The sequence below is a fragment of the Oncorhynchus nerka genome, linkage group LG22 (assembly GCF_034236695.1).
Source record: "Oncorhynchus nerka isolate Pitt River linkage group LG22, Oner_Uvic_2.0, whole genome shotgun sequence".
Lineage (NCBI taxonomy): Eukaryota > Metazoa > Chordata > Actinopteri > Salmoniformes > Salmonidae > Oncorhynchus > Oncorhynchus nerka.
In genome coordinates, this window is record NC_088417.1 from 89,361,527 (window position 1) to 89,377,319 (window position 15,793).

The following is a 15,793-nucleotide window of genomic DNA, read 5'->3' on the forward strand; positions in this document are numbered from 1 at the left end:
GAAGAGCCTACAACCTGTAGAGTGTGAATGACAGCCAATGTCACACTAGCCATAGCCTTATATTGATATACAGTACCAGTCAAAAGTTTGGACACACCTACTCATTCAAGGGTTTTTCTTTATTTAGACTATTTTCTACATTGTAGAATAATAGTGGAGACATCAAAACTATGAAATAACACAAATGGAATCATGTAGTAACCAAAAAAGTGCTAAATAAATCAAAATATATTTTATATTTGAGATTCTTCAAAGTAGCCACCCTTTGCCTTGGTGACAGCTTTGGACACTCTTGGCATTCTCTCAACCAGCTTCATGAGGTAGTCACCTGGAATACTTATACAGTGTAGGTAGGGACAAAGTGATAAGGCAACGGGATAGATAATAAACAGTAACAGCAGCAGCGTATGTGTCAAAACAGTTATAGCAAAAAGGTACAATGCATATAGTCCATATAGCTATTGGTTAAGTACGTAGCAGTTGTCGCGCACCCTTACAGCAGTCTTGAGGCTAGAAGCTATTTAGGGTCCTGTTGGTTCCAGACTTGGTTCAACTATGTCACAGATGACTAACGATGTTCTCCTTTTAACTGGAAAAAGTTTGTGTTATGATCTATTATGGGCATGAATCTGTGATTATGTTCATTTGAGAGAGTATGTTAATAATGCATTAGCAATTTTATAGTGTTCACATCTCAAACGATTAATTGCAATGTTTTTTGGAGATTCTAGCTAATTCCCCCTAGTACAAGGCCCAAGGTTAGGATTTAATGTCTAATTTATCCTGCTGGATCCTGCAGTGTGTGTGTGCGTGTGCGTGTGTGGCAGACCTCAGTCTCTCCATGCGTCTCTCTCCATCTCTCTCTGTTGGTCTTGTACAGTTAGCAGGCTTGTGTTTGAGTTGATCCCCCAAGGTGCCATTCAGTCGCTGACACTATCCAGCAGGGGCAGTAATCCCTCACTAATACAGGAACAGCAGTCAGTGGATGTTTACCGTGGGTAGAGGAGGATGATGCCTAAAAGAGGCTGAGATGTTAAAACACATTTGCCACATTGACAGTGAGCAGCATATATATTAACAAACCTTACTTCTCATCATACACACCGGTATTACGTCCCGACTGGCACCCTATTCCCTATATATTGCACTACTTTTGACCAGAGCCCTAAGTAAGTGCCCTAGTCAAAAGTAGTGTAGGAATGTAGGGAATAGGGATCCATTTGGGACACAACCATCATGTAGCCACTTTACAGCCTGATCTTATCAGTCCTGCTGCTGTCAGAGGGGAAATTATGTTCACTACAATATATGCTGGATAGTCTGTGTGTGTGTGTGTGTGTGTGTGTGTGTGTGTGTGTGTGTGTGTGTGTGTGTGTGTGTGTGTGTGTGTGTGTGTGTGTGTGTGTGTGTGCGTGTGTATTGTAGTTAATGGTACAGTACAAAGACAGAGCTGTGTGTATTTTATGTAGTGCCTGTATCCAGGCACAGCTGGGTCCTCTGCCCTCTCTGCTCTCATAACACCCATTAGACCCATCAATTAAGACTGTCCCATTCCCTCTACAATTAAGCTAATTCACTTTTTGAGCAATTTCTTGAGGAGCCATGCGGTTTCGCTCTTTCTGGTATCCATTGGGTTGGGTTTCTTTTTTCTCCTCTCTTGTCCTCTCCCTCTCCTTTCTTCTCTCTTTCTCTCCCTCCTCTCCTCAGAGGACCACAGCAGCAATACGTTTGTAAAGGTCCAACACAGTCAAAAATGTGTGCTGTTATTGGCAGAGAGGTTTGGAACACAGACACCCTCTGGAAAACATTAACTGTCTTTATTATTGGTCTATTAAAAACTTCTTATGGCCAGGGGCGGTATTGAGTATCTTGGATGAATAAGGTGCCCAGAGTAAACTGCCTGCTACTCAGGCCCAGTTGCCAATATATGCATATAATTAGCAGATTTGGATAGAAAACACTCTGAAGTTTCTAAAACGGTTTGAATGATGTCTGTGAGTATAACAGAATTCATATGGCAGGCAAAAACCTGACAAAAAATCCAACCAGGAAGTGGGAAATCTGAGGTTTGTAGTTTTTCAAGTCATTGCCTATCGAATATACAGTGTCTATGGGGTCATATTGCACTTTCCAAGGCTTCCACTAGATGTCAAGTCTTTAGAACCTTGTTTGATGCTTCTACTGTGAAGGAGGGGGGAATGGGAGCTGAATGAGTCTCTGCCAAAGTGGCATGAGCTGATCACGCATGCTCACGTGAGAGTTAGCTTGCGTTCCATTGCATTTCTACAGACAAAGGAATTCTCCGGTTGGAACATTATTGAAGATTTACGATAAAAACATCCTAAAGATTGATTCTATACTTTGTTTGACATGTTTCTACGAACTGTAATATTACTTTTTCGCCTCGACTTACCCGCGCTTCGTGAGTTTGTATTGTGTACTAAACGCGCAAACAAAAAAAAGGTATTTGGACATAAATGATGGACTTTATCAAAACTAATCCAACATTTATTGTCGAACTGGGTCCTGGGAGTGCATTCTGATGAAGATCATCAAAGGTAAGTGAATATTTATAATGCTATTTCTGACTTTGTTGACTCCACAACATGGCGGGTATCTGTATGGCTTGTTTTGTTGTCTGAGCACTGTACTGAGATTATTGCATGTTGTACTCTTTCGGTAAAGCTTTTTTGAAATCTGACACAGCGGTTGTATTAAGGAGAAGTTTATCTAAAGTTCCATGCATAACAGTTGTATCTTTTATCAATGTTTATTATGTGTATTTCTGTAAATTGATGTGGCTCTCTGCAAAATCACCAGATTTTTTGGAAGCAAAACATTATGGAACGTAACGCGCCAAACTAAACTGAGATTTTTGGATATAAATATGAACTTTATCGAACAAAACATACATGTATTGTGATCAAAGGTTACTGATTCATTTTATCTCTATTTCTGCTTTTTGTGACTCCTCTCTTATGCTGGAAAAATGGCTGTGTTTTTCTGTGACTAGGTGCAGACCTAACATAATCATTTGGTGTGCTTTCGTTGTAAAGCCTTTTTGAAATCGGACACTGTGGTGGGATTAACAGCAAGTTTATCTTTATAATGGTGTAAAATACTTCTATGTTTGAGGAATTTTAATTATGAGATTTCTGTTGTTTTGAATTTGGCGCCTTGCACTTTCACTGGTTGTTGTTATATCGATCCCGTTAGCAGGATCTAAGCCATATTAACGAATTAGGCGATAAATGAGTTAATATACCAATAACAAAGACAGTTACATTTTTCCAGAGGGTGTCTGTGTTCCAAACCTCTCTGCCAATAACAGCTAGTTTTCAGTTTCCCCCTCCCCACTCAGAACACTCCCAGACAGTCCTAGCACAATTCTTGCTTGAGAAATGTATCTTTGCTAAGAAGCTATTTTTATTTTATTTTTGACTATTTTAATTGAAAACAATCACAGTATGGTACTTAATTATTACCCAGAAATGATTTGACGTTGAAATAAAAACATCTGAATTGGATCTTTAAACGTTATTGTGTTATTCTTGATGATTTTAAATACAGTGTATTCACGTGTAGCTGACATTTGTTTTTCAACTGTCCACAAATCTAATGAATAAAATCTCTCCCTTTCCCACCTCACAGGGAGATCAACTTTAAGAACTTCACTCTGCTCCAGCTGAATGAGGAGTTCTCCCGGGGGCGTGGCCTGGATGTGGGTGCCAGGGCGTGGAAAGGAGGGAACGTTCTCCTTTTCTTCTGTGATGTCGACATCTACTTCACCGCTGATTTCCTCAACACCTGCCGACTCAACACTCAACCTGGTGAGTGAGGTTACTACACTTGACTGAACAAAGCCACATCCGTGCTGTGTTCAGAGTGGGAGGCTCTAACAACATGTTCAACTTCAACTTTATTTAACATGGGTAATAAATACATTAGGAATCTTTTGATTTGTTTGATAACATTTGCATACCTTTCTTCCGTAGGTAAAAAGGTGTTCTATCCTGTTCTGTTCAGCCAGTACAACCCAACTCTGATTTACGGTAACCACGACTACATCCCTCCAGTGGAGCAGCAACTGGTAAGAAAGCTGTTTTCACTGATGTCCTCTAAATGACTCTTCAAAAAGGTTAAGAGATACCACATACATGGTACAACAGCATGTTTTCTCACATTGCATTTGCCTGTTCTGTATTACTCTGGTTTAATAGGTCATTAAAAAGGATACAGGATTCTGGAGAGACTTTGGCTTCGGAATGACATGCCAATACCGATCAGATTTCATCAACATAGGTAAAGACCATGTTAACTCATCGCTGGTCAATTATGCCTTTATATTAATGGTAATGCAAATTGTGCTAAGAGAAACATATACAGTGCATTCGGAAAGTATTCAGATTATGTTGTTACGTTACAGCCTTATTCTAAAATTGATTAAATAGTTTTTTTCCCCTCATCAATCTACACACAATACCCCATAATGATCGCATTCTTCTCTGCAGATCCTCTCAAGCTTGTCAGGGATTGCACAGCTTGGCATTGCTGCACAGCTATTTTCAGGTCTCTCCAGATATGCTCGATCAGGTTCAAGTCCGTGCTCTGGCTGGGCCACTCAAGGACATTCAGACTTGTCCCGAAGCCACTCCTGCGTTGTCTTGGATGTGTGCTTAGGGTCATTGTCCTGTTGGAGGGTGAACCTTCACCCCAGTCTGAGGTCCTGGACACTCTGGAGCAGGTTTTCATCAAGGGTCTCTCTGTACTTTGCTTCATTCATCTTTCCGTCGATCCTGACTAGTCTCCCAGTTCCTGCCTCTGAAAAACATCCCCAGAGCATGATGCTGCCACCATCATGCTTCACCGTAGGGGTGGTGCCAGGTTTCCTCCAGACACGCTTGGCAATCAGGCCAAAGATTCTTATAGTCTGAGAGTCTTTAGGTGCCTTTTGGCAAACTCCAAGTACCTTTTACTGAGGAGTGGCTTCCGTCTGGCCACTCTACCATAAAGGCCTGATTGGTGTAGTGCTGCAGAGATGGTTGTCCTTCTGGAAGGTTCTCCCATCTCCACAGAGGAACTTTGGAGCTCTGTCAAAGTGACCATCGGGTTCTTGGTCATCTCCCTGACCAAGGCCCATCTCCCCCGATTGCTCAGTTCGGCCAGGCGGCCAGCTCTAGGAAGTGTCTTGGTGGTTCCAAACTTCTTTCATTTCAGAATGATGGAGGCCACTGTCTTGTGGTGTAGGTGTCCCTCCAGGACACCTACACCACCCGATGTTACAGGAAGGCCATAAAGATCATCAAGGACATCAACCACCCGAACCACTGCCTGTTCACCCCGCTATCATCCAGAAGGCGAGGTCAGTACAGGTGCATCAAAGCTGGGACCGAGAGACTGAAAAACAGCTTCTATCTCAAGGCCATCAGACTGTTAAACAGCCACCACTAACATTGAGTGACTGCTGCCAACACACTGTCATTGACACTGACCCAACTCCAGCCACTTTAATAATGGGAATTGATGGGAAATGATGTAAATATATCACTAGCCACTTTAAACAATGCTACCTTATATAATGTTACTTACCCTACATTATTCATCTCATATGCATACGTATATACTGTACTCTACATCATCGACTGCATCCTTATGTAATACATGTATCACTAGCCACTTTAACTATGCCACTTTGTTTACTTTGTCTACATACTCATCTCATATGTATATACTGTACTCGATACCATCTACTGTATGCTGCTCTGTACCATCACTTATTCATATATCCTTATGTACATATTCTTTATCCCCTTACACTGTGTATAAGACAGTAGTTTTGGAATTGTTAGTTAGATTACTTGTTGGTTATCACTGCATTGTCGGAACTAGAAGCACAAGCATTTCGCTACACTTGCATTAACATCTGCTAACCATGTGTATGTGACAAATAAAATTTGATTGATTTGATTTGATTTGTTGGGGACCTTCAATGCTGCATACATTTTTGGGTACTCTTCTCCAAATCTGTGCCTCGACACAATCCTGTATCGGAGCTCTACGGACAATTCCTTCGACCTCATGGCTTTGTTTTTGCTCTGACATGCAATGTCAACTGTGAGACTGTATATAGACAGGTGTGTGCATTTCCAAATCATGTCCAATCAATTGAATTTACCACAAGTGGACTCCAATCAAGTTGTAAAAACATTTCAGGGATGATCAATGGAAAAGAGTCTCATAGCAAAGGGTCTGAATACTTCCATAAATAAGGTATTTCTGTTTTTATTTTTTATAAATTAGCAAAAAGTTCTCAACCTGTTTTCACTTTGTCATTATGGGGTGTTGTGTATAGATTGATGAGGAAAATGTTTTATTGAATCCATTTTAGAACAAGGCTGTAACATAACAAGGTGGGGAAAAAGGGAAGGGCTCTGAATACTTTCCGAATGCACTGTATTTCCATTCATATCCAAACCACCAGCAATATCATTATGGATTCAGGTATATTGGCTCTCAGGACAGGTTATGCCTCAACACGATTTTCCACCTCAGTTGAGGCCATTAGATGAAATCAGAGGCTATAAACTATGGTGGGAATAAGGACCTTCTCTGTATCCGTGTCTGGCTGTCCCAAATGGCACCCTATTCCCTTTATAGTGCACTCTTCTTTTTTTACCAGGGCCCATAGGGAGAAGTAATGCACTATATAAGGAATAGTGTGTAATTTGGGACGCAGATACTGTCCAGAGACAGTCCTTATTCCCAACATAAATCATTGATATTACTGTGGCGGGAGACAAAGGTACAGCATCTGTCTGACCTTAGGCTCTCAGGAGAGAGATACATTATATCACAGTCCACCTCATGATATAAAACTACCTATAATATATGTACGTTTAATAGTCCTTGCAACTCTTTGGCTGAGTGATTTCAGATTAGATGTGAATAGTAATTAATAAATAATTGATCCATGTGTTGAGATTTTCACCCAAAGTAGAGAGAGAGAGAGAGAGAGAGAGAGAGAGAAAGAAAGGCAGAGAGTGAGAGGGTGAGGGGAAGAAGGGAGGAATATAGACAATTTGCTTCTCCCAGTGAGATGAAGAGAAGAGACAGAATGAGTTCAAATAGAGAGGACATTTTTAGGGCCCAGCATACAAACAATCGCTGATAATCGTTCTCAAAACTTGTCGTTGACCAAATCTGAACCTCTCTCATAGAACTCCATACAGCAAATCCTCACTTGGTCTGCTTATTGCTATTTTCTCACATGGACAGAGCCTCCCGCTTTACCTCTTCCTCTCTGAGTTAGGACATGTTCTGAGGTTCTATCCCAATAGCTCATCACTCCTCTGCGGTCATAAATCAAATCAAAGTTTATTTGTCACATGCGCCGAATACAACAGGTGTAGTAGACCTTACAGTGAAATAGCAACAGACCCCAAACATTATGCATGTAGAACAGATCCCAACAAACCGGATGTGCTTGCATTAACATATTAATTTAACAAGCTGTCATCATGACAAAAACAGAACCCTGTCATCAGGATTTGACCTCTGACCCCTGTTTGACCTGATCAATCAATCAGGGGCATAGTTCAGTGGGAAAATGTTGTGCAATGTTGCAAATAGAAATGTAATGAAAAGAGCCGGCATGATTTATTTGACTACATTCTGCATTTAAGAGAGGCTTAATTGTATTTCCACATAACATTTTCCTATATGAACGCTCCACAACGCCCTACTGAACACGCCCCTGATCTCCCTCTGTTATATATGTGCAGTGAGTTGATGAGTTCATGTTGTCCCTCCTCCAGGTGGTTTCGACGTGGACATCAAAGGCTGGGGCGGCGAGGACGTGCACCTTTACAGGAAATACCTTCACAGCAACCTGCTGGTGGTGCGGTCCCCGTCTAGGGGCCTCTTCCACCTGTGGCACGAGAAGCGCTGCGCGGACGAGCTGCCCCCGGAACAGTACAGGATGTGCATGCAGTCCAAGGCCATGAACGAGGCCTCGCACGGCCAGCTGGGCATGCTCTTCTTCCGACACGAGATCGAGGCACACCTGCACAAGCAGAAACCCCAGAGGCTAAACCCTGCCAAGAAGACATGATGAAGACATGATGAGGGAGTCACACAGGACTCTAGACTACAGGAGGAGGGCATGACAGTATGGCAGTCAGAGACAGTGAGGGGGAAACAACAACAGAACAGAGATCTATTGTTGTGAACTGATGACAACAATACTGACTCACTACGGAGGAAAAACACTCCATTTTATCCTCCGATGGCAAAATGGATATATAAAACACAGCTAAGGCACCTGTCGTATCTTGAAGAAGTGAGAGCACTGTAAAAACAACAGTGAGAGTCAAAAGGAGCAGCAGAAAGACTTGACTGCTCCGCTGTATTTTGTTTAAAATCATGTGCCTCGTGTTGACTGACTGACAGCTGGTTTTGAGAATCATGATGTGGCATCTGCTGGTCTTTCTTGAAGGCTAGATAAAGAGTAGAACTAGATTTTTCTGTAGCCTATTAGAGACACCTTGTGGACTGGAAGAGAACAGCATGACTGTGAATGGAATGAGGATACTCTTAATCTGAAGTCATGTCAGCTGGTTACGTGACTCTCCTCAGAACTGATGATCAATCAATACATTAAAACAGGCATTACTGAGGGTTATGTAGGGAGACAATGGCAACAATGGAGGTACATGGAAGCTATTAGATATTCATTATTTCTCAAGCTCCACAGAATCAATATACAGATGTACTAACCTAATTTGATCACTCCTTTGTTGCTGATCATTTTCCTGCACTGCAGCAAATGCATATGAGCTTTGTGAGTTACATAAATTCACAGAAAACCCCAACTCTAGCCTGTTTACACCTGGTGCTAACATGGGTCCTTTGTGCACAATCAGAATGTGGACAAAATCAGGACAAATTACGCAAGTTAGAACCAGGTATAAACAAGGTTAATGCACGGTTATATTAACAGTATTGCACTTTTCATGTAGCCTACTTTTGGCCAGTTGATAGCCAAACCACCGATCAAGCAACATTGTGGACTGCTGCAGGATTATTTTGCTGTGACAACACAGATCAAATGAAGATCCTACATCTATAGTGTACTGCTTTTTCACGAGTTTAACTAATCCTACAAGTGCTTTTATGTGCTTTTTTATCATCAAGAAACAAAAGAGTGTAGTTTGAAGGGTCAAAATAAATATAGAGAATTTTTTGGGCGGTATTATGGTGTGCTGTTTGAGCAGGAAGCTATGAGGGTGTCACGTTTGTCGTAAGAATTATCGGACAAAGGTGCAGCGTGATATGGTTTCCACATGTTTATTAACTGAAAAACAATGAAGAATGAACGAAACGTGAAGACAATGGCGTGCTCACAGGCAACTACACATAAACAAGATCCCACAAACACAGGTGGGAAAAATAACTACTTAAATATGATCCCCAATTAGAGACAACGATTACCAGCTGCCTCTAATTGGGAATCATTCAAAACACCAACATAGAAAAAGAAACTAGAACACAACATAGACATAGGTATACTAGATCACCCCCTAGTCACGCCCTGACCTACTAAACCATAGAGAAACAATGGCTCTCTATGGTCAGGGCGTGACAGAGGGATAGGGAACATGTTACGGTCCTGAGAGAAAATATGGATACAGTGTCCAACATATTTCTCAATGTTGTTGATTTTATTAGGATCTCTTTTAGTCCCCATTTGGACTAATCTTCCAAGAGTCCTTAACATTAAATTATATTAAGAGATAAAACAAAGACTATCTACAATAGTCAAATTGTTTTGTGTATGGTATAACTGGGCAAATAATATATTATAATAGATAGCATACACTTTGATTCCATAATTAAGTTATAAACGCAGTGTTAAAATGGTAGAATGGTCTTCACCCTCTATCAGAAGTTTTGTTAGAAAAAATGAAATGCCTTGCTCCAAAAATTATTATATATTATTTAACAATGTTGTTATCTGTATTGATAATATGCCTACTCTTCCTTAGAAGCTTAAATGACGATGGCTTGACACAAGTCTAAATGACCCAAAGGAAGTTTAGAGGTAGTAGAATGCCTCCATGTCTATAGAGCAGTATAAGCTAGGTATGGGCCAGTATAGGCAGTCCACAGAGCAATATAGGCCAGGGGATGGGAAGGTTAAGAAAAGGCTAGTATGAAAGTGTAAATTAAGACAATCTGAAATGGTTAGAAATGTAAAGTTAGTGGCAAAGTGCCTCTGATATTTTAAAGTGACACATGGCTTTTACGTTATCCAGGTGGATTTCTACTGAGAGTTTTTCTTAGAGATGTAACCTATCGATGGCTAAGCACAGTATTATAGATGAACACATTTTCACAGTCTTGACATTCACAGCGAGTGACAAAGACTTTATGCCATTTCACTTATTTGTCTTAAATGTCAGCTCTCAACATTTTGTGTTAACTGTATATTGAGGTGTTTGATTACATTCCTCATGAGTATTTCAATCCCATGACAGTAGTGGACTGTTTCACATTTGTGTTGGATCACCAAAGCCTGTAAACAGAGTAAAGAAGACACACTTTTTAATGAATGTTTATTTTTTACATTTGTTTTATTGTTTCATGAAAGGATACTTCTTTCTGTTAATAATAAATATAACTTTCCTGATGATGTTCTTGATTGATTCTCAATGCATACCTTTTATTCTGTTTAAAGTTTTGTCTTCAGTTGAAATGCACTTTTATTAATTTTGAGACCATTGTAATTGTATAAAATGAAGAAAATAAGTTATTTTCTGGTGTGATGCTTCTTTCCAGATGTTATTTGACTCTTGCAAAAACTGCAGTAGTCTGGAATCTACTTTATTCTACTCTGTTCTAGACTGTACTCTTAGGAAAAAATGGTTATTTGGGGTTCTACGTACATAGAACCTTTTGGAACTTCTTAGGGCTAGGCCAGCGGGACACCTGTCAACAACTTGAGGTGAAATTGGAGGGCACGCAATTCAAATTAATAATCATAAACATTATGGATATTAAACATCTAGGTACATACAAGTATCTTATACCGGTTCAAAGCGTAAATTCTTGTTAATCTAACTGCATTGTCCGATTTACAATAAGCTTTACAGCGAAAGCATGCCATGCGATTGTTTGAGGATGGCGCCCCACATAAAATATTTTGCCTGTTCACCCCACTATCAGGCTTCATAAAATCACAAATAGCGATTAAATATTCACTTACATTTTGAAAATCTTCCTCTGATTTGAGATCCAAAGGGTCCCAGCTACAACATGTATGGTTGTTTTGTTAGATAAAATCCTTCTTTATATCCCAAAAAGTCAGTTTAGTAGGTGCCATCGATTTGAGTAACCCACACGTTCAACGTGCAGAGAAAGGAATCCAAAAGCGATCGTTAAACTTTGTTAAAACAAGTAAAAATATGATTCTATGTAATCCTCAGGTACCCTAAAATGTAATTAAACTATAATATTTTGCACGGAAAGAAGTATGTTCAATATGAAAGTAAAATTAGCAGGTGTGTGTCCTCTTTCAACTCTGACTCCCAGTACCAAAACTCAAAATTCTTCCTTGTTTGGGAAGAAACAAGCCTGAAACCTATAACAAAGACTGTTGACATCTAGTGGAAGCCATAGGAATTTCTACAAACTTCAAAGTGTTTTCTATCCAATGGTACCAATTATATGCATATCCTGGCTTCTGTGCCTGAGTAACAGGCAGTTTACTTTGGGCACGTCAGTCAGACAGGAAGTGGAGAAAAATAGACCCTAAAGCTGCAATAAGTAACTTTTTGGGCGATCCTACCAAATTCACATAGAAATATGAGTTATTATTACGAATTCCCTGCTGGTGACTGTTATTAGCACCTCACAACCCAAAGCTGCACACTCCACTACCTCACAACCTGAGCCTGAGAGTTTAGGGAGTACCATAAACCTGCCTCTCAAACTTTCTCTGACCTGTGTGACCTGTGCACTGATAGGTTTCTAGGGAGGTTACTAGGGGGCCAGACATCTGCCCATCCTCTTGACTCTGCAGGTCACACAATACTTGTAGTCTCCCTCAAGCAGTGAGCAACATCTGTGTCTCTGCCCGCACCAACAACTGGACTCAATCATATCTCTGGACTTGTGGGATGGTCTGCGTGCCCAAAGTGAGTTGTGTGACATTTGTATATTGTTCTTCATAGTTGGTTACTACTATTGCCAATTGTATGTTGCCCCTCTGAGTTTACTGTGTTGTGTAATGCTCTGCAGGTGGCATATGCAATCTATACAGTCCTTTTCCTGTCGGGCTGTATCACCGCCTGGTATGGCAACTGCTCCGCCCACAACCGTAAGGCTCTCCAGAGGGTAGTGAGGTCTGCACAACGCATCACGGGGGGCAAACTACCTGCCCTACAGAACACCTACACCACCCGATGTCACAGGAAGGCCATAAAGATCATCAAGGACAACAACCACCCGAGCCACTGCCTGTTCACCCCGCTATCATCCCGAAGGCGAGGTCAGTACAGGTGCATCAAAGCAGGGACCGAGAGACTGAAAAACAGCTTCTATCTCTAGCTGACAGCAAAGGTAAAGATAGCGACCAGCTACCTTGATCCAAGACGAAATATATATTGCCATATTGCTGTCCCATATTTTATTGAACTAGTATTTGTTGTCTTATTTATGCATTTTGTATTGTGTCTTGTACAGAATACTTTCCAAATAGCAGTCAGATATTTATAATAGGTAGTCTAGTGATTAGAGCGTTGTACTAGTAACCAAAACGTTGCAAGATCGAATCCCCGAGCTGACAAGGTAAAAATCTGTCATTCTGCCCCTGAACAAGGCAGTTAACCCACTGTTCCTAGGCCGTCGTTCAAATAAGAACTTGTTCCTAACTGACTTGCCTAGTTAAATAAAAGGTGAAATAAATAAGTACCAAAAAATGTGCCTTGTGCCTTAGCAACATACCCTTATTTGACCAGATTCTAATTCAGCCAGTGGAGGTCTTTATTTAATCCCTTATCATTTATGCCAATTATATGAACAAGGTGAAATCTGTTTCAATTCATGGTGTCAGAATGCACTGCTGTATTAAAGCAATTCAGAACTAACTTGTTGACATGTTCTGTTGCAGATTCAAAGCCATATTAACTCATTGCAGAATGTATCCATAATCATGAATGAATATGTAAATCGACAAGAATGCACCTAGTCATCCATCAATCACATAAAACACTTGAACTCCCAACAATTACATTGTTTTAAAGAAATGAAAATAGTAAACAATACATACATATGCCTTTTATAAATAACGTATAAACATCTCATTTTAAGTCAATAAAATATGTATTAATCAATGCTACAAACCGGAGACAGAGAAAAGCACCATATGAACTATTATTGCCATCAGAGAGAGCACAGATTCTTCTACTTTTCCATTATAGGAATTAGACCAGCACAAACAACACAACATGTAAAACAGCATATTGTGATTTTGGTGGGTAAGTTAAAAATGGAAAAACTGGATGTGTAAGGTAGGTGTTAGTATTTGTATATATGTCAACTGAAGCAGAATGAGAAACACACTTAACAGACTCAAAACAAGGAAGCCATATCTAAACACATCTATATCAACACCCTTCTGGTCAATGTAACAGGTCCATGAAGCCATGTCTAAACACAGCTATATCAACACCCTTCTGGTCAATTTAACAGGTCCATGTTTCTGCCGTCATTTGTGAGCAGCACATTTCCCAGTGCATTCAGTCTGAACCCCAGAATAAGCAGGACGACAGCATTACACAGGTGAAAAAAAGGTTGCAAAAACAGTACACCACAACACTTTTAAAATGTGTTACTGAGTCTAGATGTTACCAAATCAGGAGAAAAACATTGAAGGAATTAGAATAAAGAAAATGGGTGAAGGTAGGGTGGGTTTATAGAGATAAGACAGAGAGTTCCAAAATGCCCGAAAGTTAAAGGACCATGGGGCATAAAACAGTGGCGGTCAGTGCCATTTATGATGAGGGTGGAAGATTTTTTTAAATTATTTATATTACAGCATGTTGGATGACTGTCATTCATATTCCATTCACCCAGTTCAAAATAACAGTGATAGGTTTAGGCTACTACATGATACACAAATTTTCCCAATAGCCATCATGAGTTTGCTACAACCTAGACTATGAATGAAAGTTTACAACATAAGTGCACACAGGTCCAGAGTTGAATTAGAGGACAGCTAGCTTGTCACGCCCTGACCTTAGAGATCCTTTTTTTTCTCTATTTTGGTTAGGTCAGGGTGTCTAGTCTAGGTTTTCTATTTATTTCTTGGCCTGGTATGGTTCCCAATCAGAGGCAGCTGTCTATCGCTGTCTCTGATTGGGGATCATATTTAGGCAGCCTTTTCCCACCTGTTGTTAGTGTGATCTTGATTTTTTTTTGCTGTACAAACTACTACACATATGAAAGACTGTACCAAACAGGCCAGTACAATAGCCTACACATGGAGATGAACCTAAAGGCACATACAGTACCTAACCAATACTATTCACCCGACAGACAAGGCAGGTGTGAACCAGAGCTGCCTTGGCTGCAGTCTTCTTTTTCTCAGCTGCTTCCTTCTTAGCAGCTACCCTGGCATCAGTCAACAAGTTCAAGTTCAACTTGAGAGTGGAGCATTTAAAAAATATAAAAAATGCACCTTTATTTAACCAGGTAGGCTAGTTGAGAACAATTTCTCATTTACAACTGCGACCTGGCCGAGATAAAGCAAAGCAGTGCGACACAAACAACAACACAGAGTTACACATGGAATAAACAAGCGTACAGTCAATAACACTAGAAAAAAACGAAGAAAGTCTATATACAGTGTGTACAAATGGTGTGAGGTGGTAAGGTAATAAATAGGCCATAGTGGCAAGTAATTACAATTTAGCAAATGAACACTGGAGTGATAGATGTGCAGATGATGATGTGCAAGTAGAAATACTGGTGTGCAAAAGAGCAGAAAAGTAAGTTAAAACAATATGGGGATGAGGTAGGTAGATTGGATGGGCTATTTACAGATGGGCTATGTACAGCTGCAGTGATCGGTTAGCTGCTCGGATAGCTGATGTTTAAAATTAGTGAGGGAAATATACGTCTCCAGCTTCAGAGATTTTTGCAGTTCGTTCCATTCATTGACAGCAGAGAACTGGAAGGAAAGGCGGCCAAAAGAGGTGTTGGCTTTGGGGATGACCAGTGAGATATACCTGCTGGAGCGAGTGCTACGGCTGGGTGTTGTTATCGTGACCAGTGAGCTGAGGTAAGGCAGAGCTTTACCTAGCAAAGACTTATCTATGACATGGAGCCAGTGGGTCTGGCGACAAATATGTAGCGAGGGCCAGCCAATTAGAGCATACAGGTCGCAGTGGTGGGTGGTATATGGGGCTTTGGTGACAAAACGGATGGCACTGTGATAGACTGCATCCAGTTTGCTGAGTAGAGTGTTGGAGGCAATTTTGTAAATGACATTGCCAAAGTCGAGGATCGGTAGGATAGTCAGTTTTACTAGGGGATGTTTGGCGGCATGAGTGAAGGAGGCTTTGTTGCGGAATAGAAAGCTGATTCTATATTTCATTTTGGATTGGAGATGTTTAATACGAGTCTGGAAGGAGAGTTTACAGTCTAGCCAGACACCTAGGTATTTGTAGTTGTCCACATATTCTAAGTCAGAACCGTCCAGAGTCATGATGCTAGTCGGGCAGGATGGGTGCGG

The 15,793-nt window shown here is 40.6% G+C and overlaps 1 protein-coding gene across 2 annotated transcripts in view; it reads left to right on the plus strand.

Annotated features, from left to right (window-relative positions):
* The window catches only part of LOC115105966 (chondroitin sulfate N-acetylgalactosaminyltransferase 1-like), a 58,923-nt gene extending 48,224 nt beyond the window's left edge, over nucleotides 1-10,699 (plus strand). Inside the window, exons 5-8 of one of the 2 annotated variants that reach the window (XM_065007551.1) lie at nucleotides 3,652-3,830; nucleotides 3,996-4,090; nucleotides 4,221-4,302; nucleotides 4,512-5,967. In XM_065007551.1, the coding sequence (XP_064863623.1) occupies nucleotides 3,652-3,830; nucleotides 3,996-4,090; nucleotides 4,221-4,302; nucleotides 4,512-4,804 (649 nt within the window). In that variant the 3' untranslated portion in view covers nucleotides 4,805-5,967. Of the gene's footprint in view, nucleotides 1-3,651; nucleotides 3,831-3,995; nucleotides 4,091-4,220; nucleotides 4,303-4,511; nucleotides 5,968-7,814 lie in introns of those variants that run through there. The other variant, XM_029628513.2, reaches the window with a different exon arrangement.
* The last annotated feature ends 5,094 nt before the right edge of the window (nucleotides 10,700-15,793 follow it).